The 24545-nt window shown below is 45.0% G+C and overlaps 1 protein-coding gene and 1 long non-coding RNA gene across 5 annotated transcripts in view; one reads left to right on the forward strand and one right to left on the reverse strand.

Moving 5' to 3' along the window:
* The window catches only part of LOC134347212 (probable ATP-dependent RNA helicase DDX60), a 172994-nt gene that overhangs the window by 104670 nt on the left and 43779 nt on the right, over nt 1-24545 (forward strand). For all 3 annotated transcript variants that reach the window (XM_063049505.1, XM_063049507.1, XM_063049506.1), the window contains exons 25-28: nt 6249-6407; nt 7441-7579; nt 9234-9386; nt 23568-23672. In XM_063049505.1, coding sequence (XP_062905575.1) covers nt 6249-6407; nt 7441-7579; nt 9234-9386; nt 23568-23672 — 556 coding nt within the window. The remainder of the gene's footprint in view (nt 1-6248; nt 6408-7440; nt 7580-9233; nt 9387-23567; nt 23673-24545) is intronic.
* LOC134347216 (uncharacterized) overlaps nt 1-24545 on the reverse strand; it is an 88500-nt gene that overhangs the window by 36472 nt on the left and 27483 nt on the right. For both annotated transcript variants that reach the window (XR_010018107.1, XR_010018108.1), the window contains exons 2-3: nt 11120-11318; nt 6298-6387 (exon numbers count right to left, since the gene is read on the reverse strand). This is a non-coding gene — a long non-coding RNA (uncharacterized LOC134347216). The remainder of the gene's footprint in view (nt 1-6297; nt 6388-11119; nt 11319-24545) is intronic.

Raw genomic sequence — 24545 nt, forward strand, 5'->3', positions numbered from 1 at the left:
TCAGAATAAGACCATAAGATCATGACATATCAAAGCAAAATTATGCCATTTGGCCCATTAAGTCTGCTCCACCATTCTGTCATAGTTGATCTATTATCCCTCTCAACTGCATTCCCCTGTCTTCTCCCTGTACCCTTTGATGCTCTTACCAATCAAGAATCTATCAACCTCTATCTTAAATATACCCAGTGACTTGGCCTCCATAGCCATCTGTGGCAATGAATTCCACAGATTCAGCACTTTCTGGCTAAAGAAATTCCTCCTCATCTCCGTTCTAAATGAACATCCCTCAAACGTTCGAGGTTGGCCAAGGTGTGACGAGTAAGTAAGTGAGTGAAGGGATTGGCTGAGAAGGAGCGGTTGATTTAAAAACTGGTCGGGACTAGCCTGCAACACAAACGTTCGAGGTCGGCCGAGGTGCGACAAGTGAAACAAATCATTCAAAATATCAGCCAATATAATCAAATTTGCTCTAAGGGAGCGGCCTTGTCGAGGGAAGTGCCTTGTGAGAAAAGTGCGAGTCTTTGTCTCAAGTGTCTTCGGTGAGGAGGCTGAGGGAGGAGACTACGCCACAGTTGGAGAGGCTGAGAAGTGGTGAAGAAATGACAGGTCAACTGTTTCAGTGTGATGCTTCCATGATGTAGGAGGTCAGGGACGTTGATGGTGCCTCTGGCTGCTGCAAATGTGGAAAGTGTGTCCAGGTTCAGCTCCTGAAGGACCGTGTTGAGGCACTAGAGAAGCAACTGGATGACCTCAGGTTCATCCGGGAAACAGAGAGTTTTCTGGACAGAACCTACAGCGAGATCGTTACTCCAAAGATACCGGAAGAGAGAAAGGGGGGGGCGACGATGAGGAAGGGATGGATGCTTGGAGTACAGGAGACCCTGGGGGATGTACCTCTTGAAAACAGGTTCACCCTCTTGGAAGCTGTTGGGACAGAAGACATTGCCAGTCTGAGAGGCGGACAGGTCTGCGGGTCAAAAATTAGCGCTGAAAGAAAGCCGAGGAGACAGAGGTCAGGCAGAGCCGTGGTAGTAGGGGACTCCATAGTGAGAGGTACAGAAAGGGGTTTCTATGGCAACAGGCGGGATTTAAGGATGGTATGTTGCCTCCCTGGTGCCAGGATCCAGGACGTCACATACCGATTGCAGGGCATCCTCAAGGGTGAAGGTGAACAGCCAGAAGTGGCGGTGCATGTCGGCACAAGTGACGTCAGGAGGAAGAGGGAAGAAATTCTGCAGCGTGACTTCAGAGAACTCGGAAGAAGACTGAAAAGCAGGACCTCCAGGGTGGTTATCTCCAGTTTGCTTCTAGTTCCTTGTGCTGGTGAGGGCAGGAACAGGGAGATAGGGGATCTGAATGTGTGGCTGAGGAGCTGGTGCGGGAGGCAGGGATTTAGATTCTTGGACCACTGGGATCTGTTTTGGGGTAAGGATGAATTGTACAGAAGGGATGGGTTGCATCTTAACAGACAGGGGACCAGCATTCTGGCAGGCAGGTTTGCTACTGTTACACGGGTGTGTTTAAACTAAGTAGTGGGGGGTGGGGGGAGGGGACAAACTGGAAATATAAGGATGGAATTAAAGGGAAAGAGAGAATAAGAAAAGTTAAGAAAGACAACAGAATTAACAGGGCAGAAAGCTCAGGAAGGGATCGGAGAGTATGGCCAAGTGCAATAGGAATTGATGTGAAAGGTGAGGGGAGTAAAAGTATTACTTTAAATGGATTAGAAGTATTATATATGAATGCCCACAGTATAAGAAATAAAGTGGATAAGCTTGAGGCTCAGTTGGAAATTGGCAAGTATGATGTTGTGGGAATAACGGAGATATGGCTGCAAGAGGACCGGGGCTGAGAAATGAATATTCAGGGAAATACATCCTATCGAAAGGAAAGATGGGTTGGCAGAGGGGGTGGGGTGGCTCTGTTGGTGAGGAATGAAATTCAGTTACTTGTGACGGGGGACATAGAATCAGGAGATGTAGAGTCAGAAAGAATAGAACTGAGAAACTTTAAGGGCAAAAAGACCCTAATGGGAGTTATCTACTGGCCCCCAAACAGTAGCAAAATTAGGGCACATGGTATTTGGGGTAGGATACTGACATCGATAGAAAATTGATTGGCAGACAGGAAACAAAGGGTAAACATTAACGGGTCCTTTTCAGAATGGCAGGCAGTGACTGCAGGGTATCGCAAGGCTCGGTGATGGGACCGCAGCTATTTACAATATACATTAATGATTTAGATGAAGGGATTAAAAGTAACATTAGCAAATTTGCAGTTGACACAAAACTGGATGACAGTGTGAAATGTGAGGAGGATGTTATGAGAACGCAGGGTGACTTGGACAGGTTGGGTGAGTGGGCAGATGCAGTTTAATGTGGATAAATGTGAGGTTATCCACTTTGGTGGCAAGAACAGGAAGGCAGATTACTATCTGAATGGTGTCAAGTTAGGAAAAGGGGAAGTACAATGAGATCTGGGTGTCCTTGTTCATTAGTCACTGAAAGTAAGCATGCAGGTACAACAGCAGGCAGCGAAGAAAGCTAATGGCATGTTGGCCTTCTTAACAAGGGGAGTTCAGTATAGAAGCAAAGAGATCCTTCTGCAGTTGTACAGGGCCCTGGAGAGACCCCACCTGGAGTATTGTGTGCAGTTTTGGTCTCCAAATTTGAGGAAGGACATTCTTGCTATGGAGGGAGTGCAGCATATGTTCACTGGGTTAATTCCAGAGATGGCAGGAATATCATATGTTGAAAGATTGGAGCGACTGGGCTTGCATACACTGGAATTTAGAAGGATGAGAGGGGATCTGATTGAAACATATAACTGTGGCGGCCCGCACATGCGGGACTCGAACTGCCATCGGCAGCCACAGGCAGACATGCGGTAGCGCGTTTGGAACTATCCGCTCGGGGCGGACCTTCCGGGGACAGTCTGACGTCACGTCCGCCCCGCGGGTCGCAGGGGCCCATGGGAGGGGAGATTTAAGTGCGCGATTTTGAATCAGTAAAGGCATTCTGAGTTGAGCTCTCGCTGCCTCTGTGTGCTTCTTTAGTAGTGCGTTTGCGCGCAACTACATAAGATTATTAATGGATTGGACACGCGAGAGGCAGGAAACATGTTCCCTATGTTGGGGGAGTCCAGAACCAGAGGCCACAGTTTAAGAATAAGGGGTAGACCATTTAGAACAGAGTTGAAGAAAAACTTTTTCACACAGAGGGTTGTGGATCTGTGGAATGCTCTGCCTAAGAAGGCAGTGGAGGCCAATTCTCTGGATTCTTTCAAGAAGGAGTTAGATAGAGCTCTTAAAGATAGCGGAATCAAGGGATATAGGGAGAAGGCAGGAACGGGGTACTAATTGTAGATGATCAGCCATGATCACAGTGAATGGCGGTGCTGGCTCAAAGGGCCGAATGGCCTACTCCTGCACCTATTGTCTATTGTCTATTTTGAGGCTATGTCCTCTGGTCTTAGACTCCCCCACCACAGGAAATATTCTCTCTACATCCACTCTATCAAGGCATTTTAACATTCAATAGGCTTGAATGAGATCTACCCTCATTCTTCTGAATTCCAGTGATTACAATAGTGGGGTGTCCATTTAGCACAGAGATGGGCAGAGCTTTCTTTAGCCAGAGGGTAGTGAATCTGTGGAATGGATTGCCACAGATAGCTATGGAAACCAAGTCACTGGGTATACTTAAAGCAGAGGAGAGGCTGTACTTGAACTGGTATTGGGAAATGAACCTGGTCAGGTGTCAGATCTCTCACTGGGAGAGCATTTTGGAGATAGTGGTCACAATCCAATCTCCTTTACCATAGCATTGGAGAGGGATAGGAAAAGACAAGTAGGAAAGTGTTTAGTTGGAGTAAGGGGAAATATGAGGGTATCAAGCAGGAACTTGGAAGCATAAATTGGAAACAGATATTCTCAGGAAAACGTACAGAAGAAATGTGGCACATATTCAGGGGATATTTGTGTGGAATTCTGCATAGGTACGTTCCAATGAGACAGGGAAGTTATGGTAGGGTACAGGAACCGTGGTGTACAAAGGCTAGAATAAATCTAGTCAAGAAGAAAAGCTTACAAAAGGTTCAGAGAGTTAGGTAATGTTAGAGATCTAGAAGATTATAAGGCTAATAGGAAGGAGCTTAAGAATGAAATTAGGAGAGCCAGAAAGGGCCATGAGGAGGCCTTGGTGGACAGGATTCAGGAAAATCTCAAGGCATTCTACAAGTATGTGAAGAGCAAGAGGATAAGACGTAAGAGAATAGGACCAATCAAGTGTGACAGTGGAAAAGTGTGTATGGAACCGGAGGAGATAGCAGAGGTACTTAATGAATACTTTGCTTCAGTATTCACTACTGAAAAGGATCTTAGCGATTGTAGGGATGACTTACAGCGGACTGAAAAGCTTGAGCATGTAGATATTAAGGAAGAGGATGCTGGAGCTTTTGGAAAGCATCAAGTTGGATAACTCACTGGGACCGGATGGGATGTACCCCAGGCTACTATGGGAGACGAGGGAGGAGATTTCTGAGCCTCTGACGATGATCTTTGCATCATCAATGGAGACGGGAGAGGTTCCAGAGGATTGGAGGGTTGCAGATGTTGTTCCCTTTTTCAAGAAAGGGAGTAGAGATAGCCCAGGAAGTTATAGACCAGCGAGTCTTACTTCAGTGGTTGGTAAGATGATGAAGAAGATCCTGAGAGACAGGATTTATGAACATTTGGAGAGGCATAATCTGATTAGGAATAGTCAGCGTGGCTTTGCCAAAGGCAGGTCGTGCCTTACGAGCCTGATTGAATTTTTTGAGGATGTGACTAAACACATTGATGGAGGTAGAGCAGTAGATGTAGTGTATATGGATTTCAGCAAGGCATTTGATAAGGTACCCATGCAAGGCTTATTGAGAAAGTGAGGAGGCATGGGATCCAAGGGGACATCGCTTTGTGGATCCAGAACTGGCTTGCCCACAGAAGGCAAAGAGTGGTTGTAGACAGGTCATACTCTGCATGGAGGTCGGTGACCAGTGGTGTGCCTCAGGGATCTGTTCTGGGACTCCTACTCTTCATGATTTTTATAAATTACCTGGATGAAGAAGTGGAGGGATGGGTTAGTAAATTTGCTGATGACACAAAGGTGGGGGTGTTGTGGATAGTGTGGAGGGTTGTCAGAGGTTGATAGGATGCAAAACTGGACTGAGAAGTGGCAGATGGAGTTCAGCCCAGATAAGTGTGAGATGGTTCATTTTGGCAGGTCAAATATGATGGCAGAATATAGTATTAATGGTTAGACTCTTGGCAGTGTGGAGGATCAGAGGGATCTTGGGGATCCGAGTCTATAGGACACTCAAAAGCTGCAGTGCAGGTTGACTCTGTGGTTAAGAAGGTATATGGTGCATTGGCCTTCATCAATCGTGGGATTGAGTTTAGGAGCTGAGAGGTAATGTTGCAGCTATTTAACACCCTGGTCAGACCCCACATGGAGTACTGTGCTCAATTCTGGTCGCCTCACTATAGGAAGGACGTGGAAACTATAGAAAGGGTGCAGAGGAGATTTACAAGGATGTTGCCTGGATTGGGGAGCATGCCTTATGAGAATAGGTTGAGTGAACTCAGCCTTTTCTCTTTGGAGCGACAGAGGACGAGAGGTGACCTGATAGAGGTGTATAAGATGATGAGAGACATTGTGTGGATAGTCAGAGGCTTTTTCCCAGGGCTGAAATAGCTAGCACATTAAGGCACAGTTTTAAGGTGCTTGGAAGTAGGTACAGAGGAGATGTCACGGGTAAGGTTTTTTTTACACAGAGAGTGGTGAGAGCATAGAATGGGCTGCCGGCGACAGTGTTGGAAGCGGATATGATAGGGTCTTTTAATAGACTCCTGGACAGGTACATGGAGCTTAGAAAAATAGAGGGCTATGGGAACCCTAGGTAAGTTCTAAGGTAAAGACATGTTCCGCACAGCTTTGTGGGCTAAAGGGCCTGTATTATGCTATAGGTTTTTGTATGTTTCTATGTTTCAGAGTTGATAGGTTCTTGATTAGTCAGGGCATCAGAGAGAAGGCAGGAGAATGGTGTTGAGAAGAATATTAAATCAGCCATGATAGAATGGCAGAGCAAACTTGATGGGCTGAATGAGCTAATTCTAATTCCACTTCTATGCCTTGTGTCTTACGGTGGCACACTGACACATTGCATTGCTGGCTTCAGCCACTAACCAGCTTGCGTTGTTGTTTCAGGTTCAACATAGAATTAGTCGAGAAGTTTGCTGATAAAATACTAGCTCACCTGTTGGAGAAGTCACAAGGCAAAAAGGATCAAGATTCTGACAGAGCTCAACTGAAGATAAAAAGCAGGATGACCAAGCTATCGAAGTATCTGGAAAAAGAGGAAACTATGTAAGTATTATCACAAACAGGAGAAAATCTACATATGCGGGAAATCCAAAGCAACACAGACAAAATGGTGGAGGAACTGATCGTAGCAGCAGAGATATGTAAGCAGCAGTTTAACATCTGCCATTCCAAGGACTAGAAGTCTTAGGTGATGAAGGGCTCTGCCTGCCAGACAGAACAATTCACACCATTGTTTGGAGGGCGATGACATTTTGGTGGAAAAATGCTCGTCTACAAAGTGTAACAAAGTTCCTGTTCAAGATTATCCAGAGTAAGAGGTGGTCCAGAGGTGTGGACCACTCCTGCCCTCATCATGTCAATCACTTTCAGCTCCCTGGCTCTGATTGCCTTTTTTTTTGCTATGGCTGTACAGTCCCTATACACTTCCATCCCCCATCAGGAAGGCCTTAAAGGTCTGATGGCATGTACATTGATTTCTCCAACTTCCAGTAACCTTCCTCCTCCCCATCCCCTCTTACCTCTTCTCTTCTCCTCATCTGCCTATCACCTGCCCGGGTTCCATTTCTCCCATGGACCACCCTCCTCTCCTCTCAGATTGCCTTCTTCTCCAGCTCCTTTACCTTTTCCATCTATCATCTCCCAGCTTCTTACTTTATCCACCACCCACCCCGCACACCCACCTGTCTTCACCTTTGAGCTAGTCCTTCTTCCCCCTCCCCTCACCTTAATATTCTGGCTCCTTCCGGATTCCTTTCCAGTTCTGATGATGGGTCTCAGCCCAAAACGTTGACTGTTTATTCCCCTCCATAGATGCTGCCTGACCTGCTGAGTTCCTCCAGCATTTTGCATGTGTTGCATCAAATTTTGTTTTCTTATTCAGTTCTCTGACTTCAGATTTGAACTGGAAAACTGACTACAAAATTCTAATTCTGTGCTGAGAGAACATCATCTTTGAAAATTAGGTATAAATCTGGTAGCTTAGTACCATCCCAGGGTCGGCAACTCTAAGCTTTAAATAAATATTTGCTGCATTTCCTTCTCCATTCTTTTCTCCCCTACCCCCGTCCTTCGAAAGGACACATCCCTCCAGGAAAGAAGCTGAGAAACTACAACAATGCAGGGATGAATATGAATTGTTAATCAAGAAGTACCTGTCACTTCAAGAACTCCCTTCGGACTGCACGTTTTCCCAGATTTCTGCAGCAGATGAGAAGGTGAGTGGTGATGACACAAGAAAGCAGCATCCATCATTAGGGACCCCATCACCTAGGACATGCCGTCTGCTCATTACTACCATCAGGGAAGAGTATAGGAGCCCAAAGACACACACTCAGTGTTCTAGCAGCAGCATCTTCCTCTCTACTATCAGATTTCTAAACAGTCCACAAACCATGAACACTACCTCAATTTAAACGCAAACAACAGGAATTCTGCAGATGCTGGAAATTCAAGCAACACACATCAAAGTTGCTGGTGAACGCAGCAGGCCAAGCAGCATCTGTAGGAAGAGGTGCAGTCGACGTTTCAGGCCGAGACCCTTCGTCAGGACAGAAGGGTCTCGGCCTGAAACGTCGACTGCACCTCTTCCTACAGATGCTGCTTGGCCTGCTGCGTTCACCAGCAACTTTGATGTGTGTTGCTTACACTACCTCAATATATATTTTTCTTTTTCACTCTTTTGCACTTCAGTGAATTGAATTGAATTGACTTTATTACTTACATCCTTCACATACATGAGGAGTAAAAATCTTTACATTATATCTCCACCTAAATGTGCAATGTGCGATTTATAGTAATTTATAATAGTATGTACAACAGGATAGTCAATATAACATAGAAATACAGTTGTATTAGCATGAATTAATCAGTCTGATGGCCTGGTGGAAAAAGCTGTCCCGGAGCCTGTTGGTCCTGGCTTTTATACTGTGGTACCGTTTCCCGGATGGTAGCAGCTGGAACAGTTTGTGGTTGGGGTGATTAGGGTCCTCAATGATCTTTCGAGCCCTTTTTACACACCCGTCTCAATAAATGTATATACTGTATATTTGTAGTGCAAAAGAGTAAAATATATATACAGCACATGTAAATTAAATTAAATGTTTTACTGTATTGTAATTTAAAAATTTTCTTATGTTTTGCAAGTTTTACTGCTACTGTAAAACAGATGTTTCAGGATGTGTGCCAGTGATATTCTGATTCTGATTCTGGGTGCATTTGGGACAGGGTCTCTTGTAGACCATACCATTAGTCATCACAGCACACAGCTTTTTGTGCTGAGTTATAGGGAATGGGAACTGGTAATGGCAAAGTGGAGGGAGGGGGCAACACACACACAAAATGCTGAAGGAACTCAGCAGGTCAAGCAGCATCTATGGAATTGAATAAACAGTCGACGTTTCAGGGCAAGACCCTTCTTCAGGATATAGGCTCAGAACAAAGGGATGTCCCATTGGAACTGAGATGAGGCGGAATTTCTTTAGACAGAAGGTGGTAAATCTATGGAATTTGTTCCTGCAGAGGGCTGTGGAGGCCAAGTCATTGGTTGTGCTTAAGACAGAGTTTGATAAGTTCTTGATTGGTAAAAATGGTTAGGGTTATGGGGGGAAGGTGGGAGGATTGGTATGAAAAATTTAATCAGCCATGATTTAATGGTGGAACAGACTCAATGGGCCAAATGGCCTAATTCTGCTCCTGTGTCTTTTGGTCTTAAGGGTTCACAACTTACTTACTCACTATAAATTGGTCTGGTGTAGCTGGGTAGTAAAGTTGGAAATGAGAGTAGAATAGGTGCTGGGAATGGGAGTGCTCTGACAGCTAGCGTAGACTTGATAAGCAAAACATCCTTATTTTATGTTTGTTCCTTTGCAGTTCTTGGACAAGGTCTTCTTCCGCATGCGTTTCATCCACAAGAGTGCCCACTACCAAGATATGTTGCGTCGAGGGATTGGTTGTCACCACCGCTCCCTAAATCTCAGGCTTCGGACTGCTGTCGAGATGTTGTTCAGGCGCGGCCTTGTCAAGGTGAGGACAGGTTCAAAGCCTCAGTGCCTGAGCCGGGTTTTAATTCATCATTCTCAAGGGCCAAACAATATAGCTTATGACTGTTAAATTGTGTGAGTGGGGTGCTTTGTAATAAGAACATGCTTTCTATCATGAGATTGACCGTCTTCACTTCCAAGCATCTCAGATTGGTGAAAGTAATGCATCTGTCACTGCCAGCCACAAAATAATATTATCTTAGCCTGAGCCAGAAAAATGTTCAGAGCTCCACAGTGATTAAGTAAGAGCAGTTCCAGAATCATGAGGTTACCTGATAGAGATCATAACATAAGAACATAAGAAATAGGAACAAGAGTAAGCCATCTGGCCTGTCGAGCCTGCTCCGTCATTCAATAAGATCATGGCTGATCTGGCCATGGACTCATCTCCACCTACCTGCTTTTTCCCCATAACCCTTAATTCCCCTACTATGTATAAAAACTGTCCTGGGCCCAGCACGTAAGTGCCATTATGAAGAAAAGAGGGTAGCACTTCTACTTCGTCAGAAGTTTGCGAAGATCCAGTATGAAATATGCTAATTAAATTTGCTAATGACACTACACCGATTGGCCGAATCTCAAATAATAATGAGGCAGCCTACAGAGAGGAAGTCATCACTCTGACACTCAGTGGTGTCAAGAAAACAGCCTCTTTTTCAATGTCACAAAAACAAAGGAACTGGTTATGGAATACAGGGGGAATAGAGACAGGTTAACCCCTATAGACATCAATGAATCTGGGGTGAACAGCTTTAAGATCTTTGGCATAAACATCACAGAGGATCTCACGTGGTCTGTACATACCGGCTGTGTAGTTTAAAAAGCACAACAACGCATCTTTCACCTCAGACGGTTGAAGAAGTTTGGTATGGGCCCCCAAATTCTAAGAACTTTCTATAGGTTCACCATTGAGAGCATCCTGACTGGCTGCATCTCTGCCTGGGATGGGAACTGCAATCGCAGGACTCTGCAGAGAGTGGTGCGGACAACCCAGCGCATCTGTAGATGTGAACTTCCCACTATTCAGGACATTTACAAAGTCAGATGTGTAAAAGGCACCCGAAGGATCATTGGAGACCCGAGTCACCCCAACCACAAACTGTTCCAGCTGCTACCATCTGGGAAACAGTATCCAGCATAAAGCCAGGACCAACAGGCTCCGGGACAGCTTCTTCTACCAGGCCATCAGACTGCTTAATTCATGCTGATGTAATTGTATTTCTATGTTATATTGACTGTCCTGTTGGACATACTATTTATTATAAATTACTATAATTGCACATTTAGACAGAGACGTAATGTAAAGATTTTTACTCCTCATGTATGTGAAGGATGAAAGTAAGTCAATTCAATTCAAATCTAAAACCTTGACAAAGCTCTGTAGATGTGTGGTGGAGAGTATACTGTCTGATTGCATCATGGCCTGGTATGGAAACACCAGTGCCCTTGAACGGAAAATCCTAAAAAAAGTAGTGGAATCGACCCAGTCCATCATGGGTAAAGCCCTTCCCACCATTGAGAACATCTACATGGAGCGTTGTTGCAGGAAAGCAGCATCCATCATCAGGGATCCCCATCACCCAGATCATGCTCTCTTCTAGATGCTGCCATTGAGAAGGAGGTACAGGAGCCTTGGTTCCCACACCACCAGGTTCAAGAACAGTTATTACCCCTCAACTATCAGGCTCTTGAACCAGAGGGGATAGCTTTACTCACCCCATCACTGAAGAGTTCCCACAACATATGGGCTCACTTTCAAGGACTCTTTTTCTCGATTTTCATTGTCTGTTTTTTTGTTTATTTATTTATTTTGTGTTTGCATAGTTTGTTTCCTTTTGCACACTGTTTTTTGTCAGTCCTGTTGGGTGCTGTCTTTCATTAATTCGGCAGTATTTCTTGGACTTCCTGTGTATGCCTGCAAGAAAATAAATCTCAGTGTTGTATATGGTGATATATATGTACTTTGATAATAAATTTTACTTTGAACTTTAAATCTGCCTACAGGAAAGGCATCAGTAAGATTGAAAGAGTACAGAGAAAATTTATGATATGCTGCAGATGTTGCCAGGACTTAAGGACTTGAGGACCTGAGTTACAGGGAATGATTGAATAGGTTAGGACTTCAGACCCTATACGTTCCTCATAGTTGTTCTAGATGAGAGTGCTAGTGAGGATAAGCTCCCACTACCTACTCAATATGCATCTCAAATGGCCTCTGACAACCAAGTCCAGCTCCTGGCATCACATGTGACTATGTAAGAAGTTTGTTGGTCTTTCCCGTGTGTGTGTGTGGGTTTCCTTTGGGTGCTCTTGTTTGCTCCCACAGTCCAAAGGTATGCCAATTAGTAGGATAATTGGTCATTGTAAGTCGACCTGTGGTTGAATAGGTGGGTTGATGGGTGGTGCAGCTCATTGGACTGGAAAGGGTCTGTTCCATGTTGTATCGCTAAATAAATAAAATTATGAGGGGTACAGATAGAATAAATGCAAGCAGCTTTTTCAATTGTGATTGGATGAGACTAGAACTGGAGGTCATGGGTTAAGGGTGAAAGGTGAAATATTTAATGGGAACCTGAAATGCAACTTCCTCACTCAGAGGGTGATACAAGTGTGAAACGAGCTGCCAGCAGGAGTGGTAAACACAAAATAATCTGCAGATGCTGGGGCCAAAGCAACATTCACAACAAGCTGGAGGAACTCAGGTCGGGCAGCATCCGTGGAAAAGATCGGTCGACGTTTCGGACCGGAACCCTTCGTCAGGACTGAAGAGGGAAGGGGCAGAGGCCCTATAAAGAAGGTGGGGGGAGGGTGGGAAGGAGAAGGCTGGTAGGTTCCAGGTGAAAAACCAGTAAGAGGGAAGATAAAGGGGTGGGGGAAGGGAAGCAGGGAGGGGATAGGCAGGAAAGGTGAAGAAAGAATAGGAGAAAATACAATGGGTAGTAGGAGGTGGAACCAAGCGGGAGGTGATAGGCAGCTGGGGGAGGGGACAGAGTGACATAGGGATAGGGGAAGGGAGGGGGAGGGAATTACCGGAAGTTGGAGAATTCTATGTTCATACCAAGGGGATAGATTAGTAGACTCATCTAGGGAGGCTATCTGGGTGGAACTGAGGAATAGGAAAGGTGTTGTGACGCTTATTGGGGTGTATTATAGACCACCTAATGGGGACCGAGAACTGGAGGAGCAAATTTGTAAGGAGACAGCAGATATTTGTAGTAAGCACAAGGTTGTGATTGTGGGATATTTTAATTTTCCACACATAGACTGGGAAGCCCATTCTGTAAAAGGGCTGGATGGTTTGGAGTTTGTAAAATGGGTGCAGGATAGTTTTTTGAAGCAATACATAGAGGTACCAACTAGAGAAGGAGCAATGTTGGATCTCCTGTTAGGGAATGAGACAGGACAGGTGACGGAAGTATTTGTTGGGGAGCACTTTGGGTCCAGTGATCACAATACAATTAGTTTCAGTGTACTGCAGTTGTACAAGGCCTTGGTGAGACCACACCTGGAGTATTGTGTGCAGTTTTGGTCCCCTAATCTGAGGAAAGACATCTTTGCCATAGAGGGAGTACAAAGAAGGTTCACCAGATTGATTCCTGGGATGGCAGGTCTTTCATATGAAGAAAGACTGGATGTACTGGGCTTGTACTCGTTGGAATTTAGAAGATTGAGGGGGGATCTGATTGAAACGTATAAGATCCTAAAGGGATTGGACAGGCTAGATGCAGGAAGATTGTTCCCGATGTTGGGGAGGTCTAGAACGAGGGGTCACAGTTTGAGGATAGAGGGGAAGCCTTTTAGGACCGAGGTTAGGAAAAACTTCTTCACACAGAGAGTGGTGAATCTGTGGAATTCTCTGCCACAGCAAACTGTTGAGGCCAGTTCATTAGCTATGTTTAAAAGGAAGTTAGATATGGCCCTTGTGGCTACAGGGGTCAGGGGGTATGGAGGGAAGGCTGGGTTCTGAGTTGGATGATCAGCCATGATCATAATAAATGGCGGTGCAGGCTCGAAGGGCCGAATGGCCTACTCCTGCACCTATTTTCTATGTTTCTATGTTTCTATGTAATTATGGAGAAGGATACGACTGGACCTAGGATTGAGATTTTTGATTGGATAAAGGCTAACTTTGAGGAGATGCAAAAGGATTTAGAAGGAGTGGATTGGGAAAATATGTTTTATGGGAAGGATGTAACAGAGAAATGGAGGTCATTTAAAGGTGAAATTTTGAGGGTACAAGATCTTTATATTCCTGTTAGGTTGAAAGGAAAGGTTAAAAGTTTGAGAGAGCCATGGTTTTCAAGAGATATTAGAAACTTGGTTCAGAAAAAGAGAGGGATCTTCAATAAATATAGGCAGCTTGGGGTTAATGAGGTACTCGAGGAATATAAAGAATGTAAAAAGAATCTTAAAGAAATTAGAAAAGCTAAAAGAAGATACGAGGCTGCTTTGGCAAGTAAGGTGAAAATAAATCCAAAGGGTTTCTACAGTTATATTAATAGCAAAAGGATAGTGAGGGATAAAATTAGACCCTTGGAGAATCAGAGTGGACGGCTATGTGCGGGGCCAAAAGAGATGGGAGAGATTTTGAACAATTTCTTTTCTTCAGTATTCACTAAGTCATAGTCATAGTCATAGTCATAGTTATACTTTACTGATCCCGGGGGAAATTGTTTTTTGTTACAGTTGCACCATAAATAATAAATAGTAATAAAACCATAAATAGTTAAATAGTAATATGTAAATTATGTACAGATTGGATTTTTCGCACCTGAACTCGAGGGGGAGCAATATCCTTGCAGGTAGGTTTGCTAGCATGGTTCGGAAGGGTTTAAATTAATTTGCGAGGGGGATGGGACCCAGAGCAATAGAGCAGTGAAAGAAGTGCATGGAGTAAAGCCAGATCTAACATACAGAGAGGCTTTGAGGAAAGAGAAGCAGAATAAACGGTGTAAAGACAGTAAGGTAGAAGGGCTGAAATGTGTGTACCTCAATGCAAGAAGCATCAGGAACAAAGGTGATGAACTGAGAGCTTGGATACATACATGAAATTATGATGTAGTGGCTATTACAGAGACTTGGCTGGCACCAGGGCAGGAATGGATTCTCAATATTCCTGGATTTCAGTGCTTTAAAAGGGATAGAGAGGGCGGAAAAAGGGGAGGAGGGGTGGCATTACTGGTCAGGGATACTATTACAGCTACAGAAAGGGTGGGTGATGTAGCAGGATCCTCTTTTTAGTCAATATGGGTGGAAGTCAGGAACAGGAAGGGAGCAGTTACTCTACTGGGGGTATTCTATAGGCCCCCTGGTAGCAGCAGAGATACAGAGGAGCAGATTGGGAGGCAGATTTTGGAAAGGTGCAAAAATAACAGGGTTGTTATCATGGGTGACTTTAACTTCCCTAATATTGATTGGCACCTGATTAGTTCAAGGATTTAGATGGAGCAGAGTTTGTTAAGTGTGTCCGGGATAGATTCCTGTCACAGTATGTGGACAGGCCGACCAGGGGGAATGCCATACTAGATCTAGTACTAGGTAATGAACCGGGTCAGGTCACAGATCTCTCAGTGGGTGAGCATCTGGGGGACAGTAACCACCGCTCCCTGGCCTTTATAATTATCATGGAAAAGGACAGAATGAAAGAGGACAGGAAAACTTTTAATTGGGGAAAGGCAAATTATGAGGCTATAAGGCTAGAACTTGCGGGTGTGAATTGGGATGATGTTTTTGCAGGGAAATGTACTATGGACATAGAAACATAGAAAATAGGTGCAGGAGTAGGCCATTCGGCCCTTCGAGCCTGCACCGCCATTCAGTATGATCATGGCTGATCATCCAACTCAGAACCCTGTACCTGCCTTCTCTCCATACCCCCTGATCCCTTTAGCCACAAGGGCCAAATCTAACTCCCTCTTAAATATAGCCAATGAACTGACCTCAACTGTTTCCAGTGGTAGAGAATTCCACAGATTCACCACTCTCTGTGTGAAGAAGTTTTTCCTCATCTCGGTCCTAAAAGGCTTCCCCTTTATCCTTAAAGGGTGTAATCCGTCCTTTTTATACAGGTCATTCCTTCCCCAGAAGAGAGCCCAATGATCCAGAAATCTGAAACCCTGCTCCCTGCACCAATTCATCTGCCAAATCAACCTCTTCTTTCCCTCATGTGGTCGATGTTTAGAGATCTCTTGCGGGATGTAAGGGATAAATTTGTCCTGGTGAGGAAGATAAAGAATGGTAGGGTGAAGGAACCATGGGTGACAAGTGAGGTGGAAAATCTAGTCAGGAGGAAGAAGGCAGCATACATGAGGTTTAGGAAGCACGGATCAGATGGGTCTATTGAGGAATATAGGGAAGCAAGAAAGGAGCTTAAGAAGGGGCTGAGAAGAGCAAGAAGAGGGCATGAGAAGGCCTTGGCGAGTAGGGTAAAGGAAAACCCCAAGGCATTCTTCAATTATGTGAAGAAAAAAAGGATGACAGGAGTGAAGGTAGGACCGATTAGAGATAAAGGTGTGAAGATGTGCCTGGAGGCTGTGGAAGTGAGCGAGGTCCTCAATGAATACTTCTCTTCGGTATTCACCAATGAGAGGGAACTTGATGATGGTGAGGACAATATGAGTGAGGTCAATGTTCTGGAGCATGCTGATATTAAGGGAGAGGAGGTGTTGGAGTTGTTAAAATATATTAGGACAGATAAGTCCCCGGGGCCTGACGGAATATTCCCCAGGCTGCTCCATGAGGTGTGAGAAGAGATTGCTGAGCCTCTGGCTAGGATCTTTATGTCCTCATTGTCCACAGGAATGGTACCGGAGGATTGGAGGGAGGCGAATGTTGTTCCCTTGTTCAAAAAAGGTAGTAGGGATAGTCCGGGTAATTATAGACCAGTGAGTCTTACGTCTGTGGTGGGAAAGCTGTTGGAAAAAATTCTTAGAGATAGGATCTATAGGCATTTAGAGAATCGTGGTCTGATCAGGGACAGTCAGCATGGCTTTGTGAAGGGCAGATCGTGTCTAACAAGCCTGATAGAGTTCTTTGAGGAGGTGACCAGGCATATAGATGAGGGTAGTGCAGCGGATGTGATCTATATGGATTTTAGTAAGGCATTTGACAAGTTTCCACACGGTAGGCTTATTCAGAAAGTTAGAAGGCAGGGATCCAGGGAAGTTTGGCCAGGTGGATTCAGAATTGGCTTGCCTGCAGAAGGCAGAGGGTGGTGGTGGAGGGAGTACTTTCAGATTGGAGGATTGTGACTAGTGGTGTCCCACAAGGATCTGTTCTGGGACCTCTACTTTTCGTGATTTTTATTAACGACCTGGATGTGGGGATAGAAGGGTGGGTTGGCAAGTTTGCAGATGACACAAAGGTTGGTGGTGTTGTAGATAGTGTAGAGGATTGTCAAAGATTGCAGAGAGACATTGATAGGATGCAGAAGTGGGCTGAGAAGTGGCAGATGGAGTTCAACCTGGAGAAGTGTGAGGTGGTACACTTTGGAAGGACAAACTCCAAGGCAGAGTACAAAGTAAATGGCAGGATACTTGGTAGTGTGGAGGAGCAGAGGGATCTCGGGGTACATGTCCAGAGATCCCTGAAAGTTGCCTCACAGGTGGATAGGGTAGTTAAGAAAGCTTATGGGGTGTTAGCTTCCATAAGTCGAGGGATAGAGTTTAAGAGTTGCGATGTACTGATGCAGCTCTATAAAACTCTGGTTAGGCCACACTTGGGAGTATTGTGTCCCGTTCTCACCTCACTATAGGAAGGATATGGAAGCATTGGAAAGGGTACAGAGGAGATTTACCAGGATGCTGCCTGGTTTAGAAAGTATGCATTATGATCAGAGATTAAGGGAGCTAGGGCTTTACTCTTTGGAGAGAAGGAGGATGAGAGGAGACGTGATAGAGGTGTACAAGATAATAAGAGGAATAGATAGAGTGGATAGCCAGTGCCTCTTCCCCAGGGCACCACTGCTCAATACAAGAGGACATGGCTTTAAGGTAAGGGGTGGGAAGTTCAAGGGGGATATTAGAGGAAGGTTTTTTACTCAGAGAGTGGTTGGTGCGTGGAATGCACTGCCTGAGTCAGTGGTGGAGGCAGATACACTAGTGAAGTTTAAGAGACTACTAGACAGGTATACGGAGGAATCTAAGGTGGGGCCTTATATGGGAGGCAGGGTTTGAGGGTTGGCACAACATTGTGGGCTGAAGGGCCTGTACTGTGCTGTACTATTCTATGTTCTATGCCAGTAAATAATGAAATAAGTCCAGGACCAGCCTATTGGCTCAGGGTGTCTGACCCTCCAAGGGAGGATTGTAAAGTTTGATGGCCACAGGCAGGAATGACTTCCTATGACGCTCTGTGCTGCATCTTGGAAGAATGAGTCTCTGGCTGAATGTACTCCTGTGCCCACCCAGTACATTATGGTAGTGGATAGGAGACATTGTCCAAGATGGCATGCAACTTGGACAGCATCCTCTTTTCAGACACCACTGTGAGAGAGTCCAGTTCCATCCCCACAACATCACTGGCCTTATGAATGAGTTCGTTGATTCTGTTGCTGTCTGCTACCCTCAGCCTGCTGCCCCAGCACACAACAGCAAACATGATAGCACTGGCCACCAGAGACTCGTAGAACATCCTCAGCATCGTCTGGCAGATGTTAAAGGACCTCAGTCTCCTCAGGAAATAGAGATGGCTCTGACCCTTCTTGTAGACAGCCTCAGTGTTCTTTGACCAGTCCAGTTTATTGTCAATTCGTATCCCCAGGTATTTGTAATCCTCCACTATGTCCACACTGACCCCCTGGATGGAAACAGGGGTCACCGGTACCTTAGCTCTCCTCAGGTCTACCACCAGCTCCTTAGTCTTTTTCACATTAAGCTGCAGATAATTCTGCTCACACCATGTGACAAAGTTTCCTACCGTAGCCCTGTACTCAACCTCATCTCCCTTGCTGATGCATCTAACTATGGCAGAGTCATCCGAAAACTTCTGAAGATGACAAGACTCTGTGCAGTAGTTGAAGTCCGAGGTGTAAATGGTGAAGAGAAAGGGAGACAAGACAGTCCCCTGTGGAGCCCCAGTGCTGCTGATCACTCTGTCGGACACACAGTGTTGCAAGCACACGTACTGTGCTCTGCCAGTCAGGTAATCAAGAATCTATGATACCAGGGAAGCATCCACCTGCATCGCTGTCAGCTTTTCCCCCAGCAGAGCAGGGCGGATGGTGTTGAACGCACTGGAGAAGTCAAAAAACATGACCCTCACAGTGCTCGCTGGCTTGTCCAGGTGGGCGTAGACACGGTTCATCAGGTAGACGATGGCATCCTCAACTCCTGGACGGGGCTGGTAGGCGAACTGGAGGGGATCTAAGTGTGGCCTGACCATAGGCCGGAGCAGCTCCAGAACAAGTCTCTCCGGGGTCTTCATGATGTGGGAGGTCAATGCCACCGGTCTGTAGTCATTGAGGCCGCTGGGGCGTGGCGTCTTCGGCACAGGGATGAGGCAGGACGTCTTCCACAGTACAGGAACCCTCCGGAGCCTCAGGCTCATGTTGAATACATGGCGAAGTACTCCACATAGCTGAGGGGCACAGGCTTTGAGCACCCTGGTACTGACACCATCCGGTCCTGCAGCCTTGCTTGGGTTCAGACGTTTCAGCTGTCTTCTCACCTGTTCAGCCGTGAAGCCCACCGTGGTGGTTTCATGTGGGGGAGGGGTATAGTCATGAGAGCAGGGTGGGGGACTGTGAGGAGGGGTAGGAGGGGAGAGTGGAATATGTGTTGGTTGGGGGCTGACAACAGATGGCTCAGGAGAAAGGTACTGAATTGTGTAAGGTAAAGGAAACAAGTAGGGTAGTTAAGGAAAGTATGACAATTAAAGAAGAGGATGTACTGGCACTTTTAAGGAATATAAAAGTGGATAAGTCTCTGGGCCCGGATAAGATATTCCCTAGGACTTTGAGGGAAGTTAGTGTAGAAATAGCAGGGGCTCTGACAGAAATATTTCAAATGTCATTAGAAACAGGAATAGTGCTGGAGGATTGGCGTATTGCTCATGTTGTTCCATTGTTTAAAAAGGGTTCTAAGAGTAAACCTGGCAATTATCGGCCTGTGAGTTTGACGTCAGTGGTGGGTAAATTGATGGAAAGTATTCTTAGAGATGGTGTATATATAATTTTCTGGATAGACAGGGTCTGATTAGACAAATCTTACAGAATTTTTTGATGAGGTTACTAAGAAAGTTGACAAGGGTAAAACGGTGGATGTTGTCTATATGGACTTCAGTAAGGCCTTTGACAAGGTTCCACACGGAAGGTTAGTCAGGAAGGTTCAATCGTTAGGAATTAATATGGAAGTAGTAAAATGGATTCAGCAGTGGCTAGATGGGAGAAGCCAGAAAGTAGTAGTGGATAGCGGTGTGCCTCAGGGATCTGTACTGGGTCCAATGTTGTTTGTAATATATATTAATGATCTGGATGATGGGGTAGTAAATTGGATTAGTACGTATGCAGATGATACTAAGATAGGTGGTGTTGTGGATGATGAGGTAGGTTTTCAAAACTTGCAGAGAGATTTAGGACAGTTAGAAGAGTGGGCCGAAAGATGGCAGATGGAGTTTAATGCTGAAAAATGTGAGGTGCTACATTTTGGTAGAACTAATCAAAATAGGACATACATGGTAAATGGCAGGGCATTAAAGAATGCTTTAGAACAGAGGGATCTAGGAATAATGGTGCATAGTTCCCTGAAGATGGAATCTTATGTGGAAAAGGGTGCTGAAGAAAGCTTTTCGTTTGCTGGCCTTTATTAATCAGAGCATTGAGTATAGGAGTTGGGATGTAATGTTGAATTTGTATAAGGCATTGGTAAGGCCAGATCTGGAATATTGTGTACAGTTCTGGTCACCGAATTATAGGAAAGATGTCAATAAAATTGAGAGAGTACAGAGGAGGTTTACTAAAATGTTGCATGAGTTTCATCTCGCATTAGGGAAAGGTTGAACAAGTTAGGTCTTTATTCTTTGGAGCGTAGAAGGTTGAGGGGGGACTTGATAGAAGTGTTTTAAATTATGAGGGGGATTGATAGAGTTGATGTTAGACTTTTTCCATTGAGAGTGGGGAAGATTCAAACAAGAGGACATGGATTGAGAATTAGAGGACAAAAGTTTAGGGGTATCATGAGGGGGAACTTCTTTACTCAGAGAGTGGTAGCTGTGTGGAATGAGCTTCCAGCAGAAGCGGTTGAGGCAGGTTCTATGTTGTCATTTAAAGTTAAATTGGATAGATATATGGACAGGAAAGGAATGGAGGGTTATGGGCTGAGTGCAGGTCGGTGGGACTTGGAATAGGGTAAGAGTCCGGCATGGACTAGAAGGGCCGAGATGGCCTGTTTCCGTGCTGTAATTGTTATATGGTTATATGTACTAGATGGGCTGAAGGGCCTCTTTCTGTGCTGCCGTGCTCTATGGCTCTATGACTCTTTCAGAGCCACTGATCTACACTGTCGTCCAGTACAGTGAGAGTTGACTGCGTCTCAGACAAAGAGTTTCTAGCAGCATCACAGACAGAGGACATTCAGCCATTGATCTTGTGCTGGCTTTTGGTCGAGTCATTCCTTCAGTCCCTTTCCTAGAAAAAAAGTTTAAAATTCAAATACATACAGTATATGTCCAACTTTGAGATTTATCTTCTTGCAGGCATTTATAGGGAAAAATACAATAGAGTTTTATGAAAAACTAAACAGGCAGTGTCTTATAAACATCCAATATGCAAATATAAATACTACTGAGAACATGATAAGCACAAGAGATTCCATAGATGCTGAAAATCCAGATTAACACACACAAAATGCTGGAGAAGCAGATCAGGCCAGTGTCTGTAGAAAGGAGTAAAGAGTCGGTGTTTTGGGCTGAGATCCTTCACTGAGAACGTGAGTTGAAAAGAGGGTTTATAGGTTGTGGAATGAGTTCAGTGCTGGGGTGAGTGAAGTTATCCCCTCTGGTTCAGGAGCCTGATGGTTGAGGGGTGAGAACTGTTCCTGAACCTGTACCTTCAGTCGGGTGGCAGCAGCGGCAAAAGGGGGCACGGCCTGGATGGTAGGGTGGTGGGGTTCTTGATAGTGGATGCTGTTTTTTTGTGGCAGCGCTCCTTGGAGATGTGCTCAGAGGTGGAGAACGTGGAACTGTACAACACAGAAATAGGCCCGTCGGCCTTCGATGTCCATGGCAAACAAGACGCCAAGTTAAACTAAATCTCTTTTGCCTAAACATGATCCACTTCTCACTATTCCCTGTATAAGCATGCCTATCTAGCAGCCTATTAAACACCAGCATCGTGCCTGCTGTCACCACCAGCCCTGGCAGCCAGACCTAAGCACCTAGCACTCTATAAAAACCTTGTCGCACACATCTCCTTTAAACATCCTGCTTCTCACCTTAAAGCCATGTACCAAGAAGCACTGTTCATTGTATCAGTATAGTTATAGAACACTACAGCACAATATAACCCTTTTGCCACACGATATTGTGCCAACTTTTTAACCTACTCTAACATCAGTCTAACCCTTCCCACCTGCATAAACCTCCATTTCTCTTTCAGCTATGTGTCTATCTAAGAGTTTATTAAATGCCCCTAATGCATCTGCCTCTACCACCAACCTTGACAGTGCATTCCACGTGTTCACCACTCTCTGTGTGAAAACCTTACCTCTGTAGTCCCCCCATACTTTCCACCAATCACCTTAAAATTATGGCCCCTTCACCCTGGGAGAATGTTTCCAGTAATAATAATAATGAGCATGGGTAATTATTAATGTTAGTTACTGTTTCATCTATTATTGGGAATATTTCAGATTCAGATTATTTAACACAAAAAACATGAAAACATGCAATGAACAATTCTGGTCACCGAATTATAGGAACAATACTTTTGTATTAACAACCAGCATACCCAAGGATGTGCTGGGGGCAGCCCACAACTGTTGCCATGTATTCCAGCACCAACGTAGCATGCCCACAATGTTCAGCAGAGCAACACAAGCAGCTATTACTGCAAAAAACAAGCCAGTTTCCCATCCCTCCCACCTTTACACACAATTGGACAAGGCTCCAATCATATGACAGGCTGCCTTTGGGCCTCCAGTCCTTGCCTCTGAATTCTCACTCTTGCATTAGCCTCCAACTTCCGACTACACCCCAGGATGCTGATCAGGGGTTTGAATTTTGGACGTGCACAGACATCTGACTCCAGTGACCTAGGCCCCTCATGACTCCTTCGGGCCTCTGCTTTCAGTCTTTGACCTACCTTCGGCTTTGCCCTCTGAACTTCACTGGTTTGACCTTCAGGCTTCCATTTCCAGGCTCACACATACCTCCGACCCTAATGAACTGGAAGTGATTGGGGGGGGGGCACCATTGTACACATGTAGTTGTTAGTCATAATTGTCAACACAGTAAATGCACAGTTACACTCCTGTACCTAATAAAGTGGCCACTGAGTGTATGTTCATGCTCTTCTGCTGCTGTAGCCCATCCACTTCGAAGTTCAATGTGTTGTGCATTCAGAGATGTTCTTCTGCACACTACTGTTGTAATGTAGTCACTGTTGCCTTCCTGTCATCTTGAACCAGTCTGGACATTCTCCTCTGACCTCTCATATCAACAAGACATTTTTGCCAAAAGAACTGCAGCTCGCAGAATGTTTTTTTTTGTTTTTTTTTTCTTGCACTGTAAACTCTAGAGACTGTTGTGCGTGAAGATCACAGGAGATCAGCAGTGTCTGAGATACTCAAACTACCTTGTCTAACACTAACATTTAGTCCACAGTTAAAGTCACATAGATCACATTTCTTCCCCATTCTGATGTCAACAACTGAACCTCTTGACCACGTCTGTGTGCTTACTGACACGATTGTCTGATTGGATATCTGCATTAACGAACAGGTGTACAAGTGTACCTAATAAGTGGCCACTGAATGTGTGTGTGATGATAATTATCAATGGCAGAGTCTTACAAGGAACAGGGCAACAACTTGTAGATGAAGAACTATGGAGGCAAAATTGGGACCTACCCCTTACCCATCCCTTACCCCGAGAGCAGAGTAGGAAGTGCTTTAGATCAACGTGTGATGAGCACGTTTACTCAACTCATTAATTCCCTGTTTCCTTTCAGGTCATCAGCTCCACATCAACTCTGGCTCTGGGAATCAACATGCCTTGCAAGACTGTTGTTTTTCTCGAAGATTCAGTCCACCTGGACTCTCTCAACTACAGACAGGTAGTGGAAAAGTGGCACTGTTTGAGCAGCAAACCTGATTCCAAAGTCCAGAGTCTGGGCAGGGTCTGGCAGGTAGAGAACAACATTGGTAAATCAGTCATCCACTTTGGAAGGAAAAATAGAAGATCCGATTACTACTGGAATGGTGAAAGCTTGCAGCATGCTGATGTGCAGAGGGACTTGGGAATGTTTGTGCATGAACCACAAAGTTTGGTGTGTAGGAGCAACAGGTTATCAAGAAGGCAAATGGAATGTTGGCCTTTATTGCTCTCGACATAGAATTTAAGAGCTGGAAGGTTATGTTGCCACTGCACAAGGTGCTAGTGAGGCTGCATCTGGAGTATTGTGACAGCAGTTCTGGTCTCCTTACTTCAGGAAAGATACACTGGCTTTGGAGGCAGTGCAGAGGTGATTCACCAGGTTGATTCCGGAGATGAAGGGGTTAACCTCTGAGGAGAGATTGAGTCACCTGGAACGATACTCAGTGGATTTCAGTAGAATGAGAGGGAATTTGATAGAAACATATAAAAATATGAAAGGGATAGATTGGACAGAGACAAGGAAGTTGTTTCCACTGGTAAGTGTGACTAGAACTAGAGGACATAGCCTCAATATTCAGGGGAATAGCTTTAGGGTGGAGATGAGGAGAAATTGCCTTTCCCTGAGAATAGTGAATCTGTGGAATTCTCAGCCCAGGAAAGCAGTAAAGGCTACCTCACTGAATATCATTAAGACAGAGTTAGATCGATTTCTGCATAGCAGGGAAGTAACTGTTATGGGGAAAAGGTAGGCAGAGCTGAGTCCACGCTCAGATCAGCTATAATCTTATTGAATGGCAGAGTAGAGAAATGGCCAACTCCTGCTCCTATACTT

The sequence above is a fragment of the Mobula hypostoma genome, chromosome 5, assembly GCF_963921235.1.
Source record: "Mobula hypostoma chromosome 5, sMobHyp1.1, whole genome shotgun sequence".
In the NCBI taxonomy this organism is placed as follows: domain Eukaryota; kingdom Metazoa; phylum Chordata; class Chondrichthyes; order Myliobatiformes; family Myliobatidae; genus Mobula; species Mobula hypostoma.